This window comes from Cucurbita pepo, chromosome LG17 (genome assembly GCF_002806865.2).
Source record: "Cucurbita pepo subsp. pepo cultivar mu-cu-16 chromosome LG17, ASM280686v2, whole genome shotgun sequence".
Classification (NCBI taxonomy): domain Eukaryota; kingdom Viridiplantae; phylum Streptophyta; class Magnoliopsida; order Cucurbitales; family Cucurbitaceae; genus Cucurbita; species Cucurbita pepo.
This window is the reverse complement of record NC_036654.1, coordinates 4,390,182-4,393,470: the sequence shown is the minus strand read 5'-3', so window position 1 is coordinate 4,393,470 and position 3,289 is coordinate 4,390,182. Positions and strand designations below refer to the sequence as shown.

Here is a 3,289-nt window from a genome sequence, read left to right as displayed (position 1 = left end):
GGTTAGATTTCATGCCAATCTTAAAGTTTTGTACAATAAATTCAAATCTTTCTTCACAAGAAATGGGGTAGAAAAATATTTTTTTTTTCCTCCCCAAATAAATCTAAAAATAAATGAAATTAAAACTGAAAAATTTAATATATACAACAAACTCGAAGTATAGGCTCACATAAATCTGTAGTATAGTCAAAACATTTTCCTTTTTCTCTCCCAAATAAATGAAAATTAGGACCCAAAAAAATTTAATATATACAATAAACTCGAAATATATGCTCACATATCGAAAGATGGACGAACTCTTTGAGTCTTTAACGGCAGTTTGAGCTCTAAAAAGGGTCGGCATAATTCACGTATGTATTCAAGATCAAGAGCTGTTCTTGGTTTAGATATTTACTCGAATCTGTTCAATTTCAATTCTAGCCACTCCCTATACTACGGATTATCTTAATATAATCCGTATAGGCATTAGGCTTAAATTTGATGAATCGACAAGGCCCAATTGAATGCATCAGCCGCCAAGGCCCAAGCCCTACACGCGTTGTCGTCGAACTTCTGGAACTTAGACGAACACGGTGTCCAGGTGAAACCCCGGCAAACTGCCAACGCATTTCCCTCCATTGCAAGAACCGCGGAACGTCAACAACCGGCGCGTGTATAACAAGTGCCACCGTGTACCCAAACCCAGAATCCAAGCGGCAGCGGCGGAGGCTGAAGTTCCTGTAATTTTATCGGAAACTACCATGGCGGTAGATAATTTCATGGAAATTCAAATTCCGCACCAGAAACACTACCATGGAAGCTATTTCCCGTTAGTTTTATCGCCATCTTCAGCTTCTTTCACCATCTCATCCTTCACTCGAGCCATCAAGGCCCAGAAACCATTACTCGATTCGCTGATTCTCAAATCCGGAGCAGTACTCTTCAGAGGTTTTCCGGTTGATTCATCATCTGACTTCAACGACGTCGTGGAGTCCTTTGGTTTCGAGGAGTTTCCGTACGTCGGAGGCGCAGCTCCTCGAACTAGGGTTGTTGGTCGGGTTTTCACCGCCAACGAATCTCCGCCGGACCAGAAGATCCCGTTTCATCACGAATTGGCCCAGGTACTCATTGTACTCAGTCCTACAAGATCTCCTGCTTCATATCTATACATAAAAATTGCTTATCTTAGTTTAGTTTGTAGTTTAGAATTCACCATTTGAATAAGGGTTTAGTATGATCTCTGAAATGGCTTGAATGTGATCGAAATAGAATCTAGTATACCACTCTGTTGCCTAATAAGATCCCTTGGATTTGAATTTTGCAAAGGAAAATCATAGGTTGATGCTGTATTTGGTTGGTGATGTCTGAGATTGAACAACTGGGTTGCGTTCTTTATATTTTTCAGGTGCCTGAATTTCCTGCCAAATTGTTTTTCTATTGTGAAGTGGAGCCTACAAGTGGTGGAGAAACACCCATTGTTCTTAGTCACGTTGTTTATGAGAAAGTGAAAGTGAAATATCCAGAGTTTGTTCAGAGGTTGGAAGAACAGGGTTTAATTTACACAAGGATTTTGGGAGAAGATGATGATCCATCATCTCCAATTGGCCGTGGTTGGAAATCTACATTCTTGACTGACGACAAGCGCATTGCTGAAGAAAGGTTCATTATCAAATACAACCCCCACCAATTTTTCTATTCAAATGCTCAGAGGATTGATGCTGAAAAGTAGCTTTTTATATTGAATATTGATTGTTTCTTTGTTCAATTCATAACATCCTTAGACTTGCTAGTTGATTGCGAGTAAAATTACTTCAAAGTGAGCACTCTGGCAAGCCATCTACTGATGTTTTACTTGTTTGAAATCATGTTGAATTGCAACAACTAGAATCTCTCAAGGGGCTGGTTAAATTGTAGGCTGTAGTTAGAGATTTCTCGTGAGAAAATGTTGCAACTCTTCACAGTATGCAGACCCTTTTTAGAACAAACTGTCGCTGGGACTCAAAGAACTTGTCGATTTTTCAATAAAGAGAATGGTTTTATCTCTAAGATTTGACCCCAGTAATCTGCTATAGGATTCGATATCGATCTTCGTGAGAATGGCTTGAAAAGACGAAGATCAACTTGCCAGAGTCCTGCGTGATAGTACTAGTGGTTCAGTGATGAAAAACACATTTGACAGTCGTGGAAAGGAAATCGAATTGCTTGAAAAGACGAAGATCGACTTCCACGACTGTCAAATACGTTTCACTGCGTGATAGTAGCGCCTATGACTCTTGGTCTTACTATAGAATCTACATGTTCTTGTTTTACATCAAACGTTGTTGCGCCTAATCTTTCGAACTGTTGTATTATCTCATAAAATGATTTATTTGCAGTTCGATCAAGAACTTCACTGGACAAGTTTGTTTAACAGTTCTTAACTTTCAACAGGGCAGCTAAGCTGGGAATGAAGGTTGAATGGTTAAATGATGGAGTGAAAACTGTTATGGGTCCAATCCCAGCAATCAAGTACGACGAAGTGCGGCAGCGTAAGATTTGGTTTAACAGCATGGTTGCAGCATACACCGGCTGGGAAGATGCAAGGAACGACCCCGTAAAGGCCGTAACGTTCGGGGACGGTACTCCACTGCCAGCTGATATCATCTACGACTGCTTGAGAATTCTGGAAGAGGAGTCTGTTGCCATTCCTTGGCAGAAAGGAGATGTTTTGCTGATAGACAATTGGGCTGTTCTTCACTCTCGTAGGCCTTTCCTCCCTCCTCGCCGTGTGCTAGCTTCACTTTGCAGGTAAATCCTTCACAAAGCCCTTAGAAACTAATGAAAAAGCATGTAGGACTAAGATTATGCTTGTGCCTTGATCTGATGATTGATTTATTGACATAAAGTGAAATCTATGTTCTTATTCATCATCTGTGTGTATATTGAAGGTGTTCATGCTTGAAATTAATAATGTTATTGCCCTTGGCTTTCTCCTGCCCTGATGTGTCGTGGTTTGCGCTCGTTCGAGTGAAAACATCGAATAAAATTTCATTTTCTATCCCGTCTTTTGTTGTCAAATTCTTATTAGGAGATCAAAAACCAATTAGGAATACAAGATTAGATAACTTTTGTCAAACAAATCAATACAAACATAACACAACACATTGAATTCAATCACCCCCACCACTACCACGACTTTCGCCACTTTACCACTACCATCACAGTATTCTCCTATGATGCTATCTTTGACTTACGATCCAAATACCCACCTTTAAAAGATTCTTTACAACTTTTAAAACTTTTAAGTTTTTCTCAGAGAGAGATAGAGAGA

The 3,289-nt window shown here is 39.7% G+C and overlaps 1 protein-coding gene across 1 annotated transcript; it reads left to right on the top strand.

The window, feature by feature from the left end:
- Nucleotides 1-549: 549 nt before the first annotated feature.
- On the top strand, nucleotides 550-3,019 carry LOC111779416 (clavaminate synthase-like protein At3g21360). Its single transcript, XM_023659588.1, has 3 exons — nucleotides 550-1,100; nucleotides 1,385-1,638; nucleotides 2,410-3,019. Exons 1-3 carry the CDS (start codon nucleotides 741-743, stop codon nucleotides 2,768-2,770), a joined length of 975 nt encoding a protein of 324 aa, XP_023515356.1. The 5' UTR covers nucleotides 550-740; the 3' UTR covers nucleotides 2,771-3,019.
- The last annotated feature ends 270 nt before the right edge of the window (nucleotides 3,020-3,289 follow it).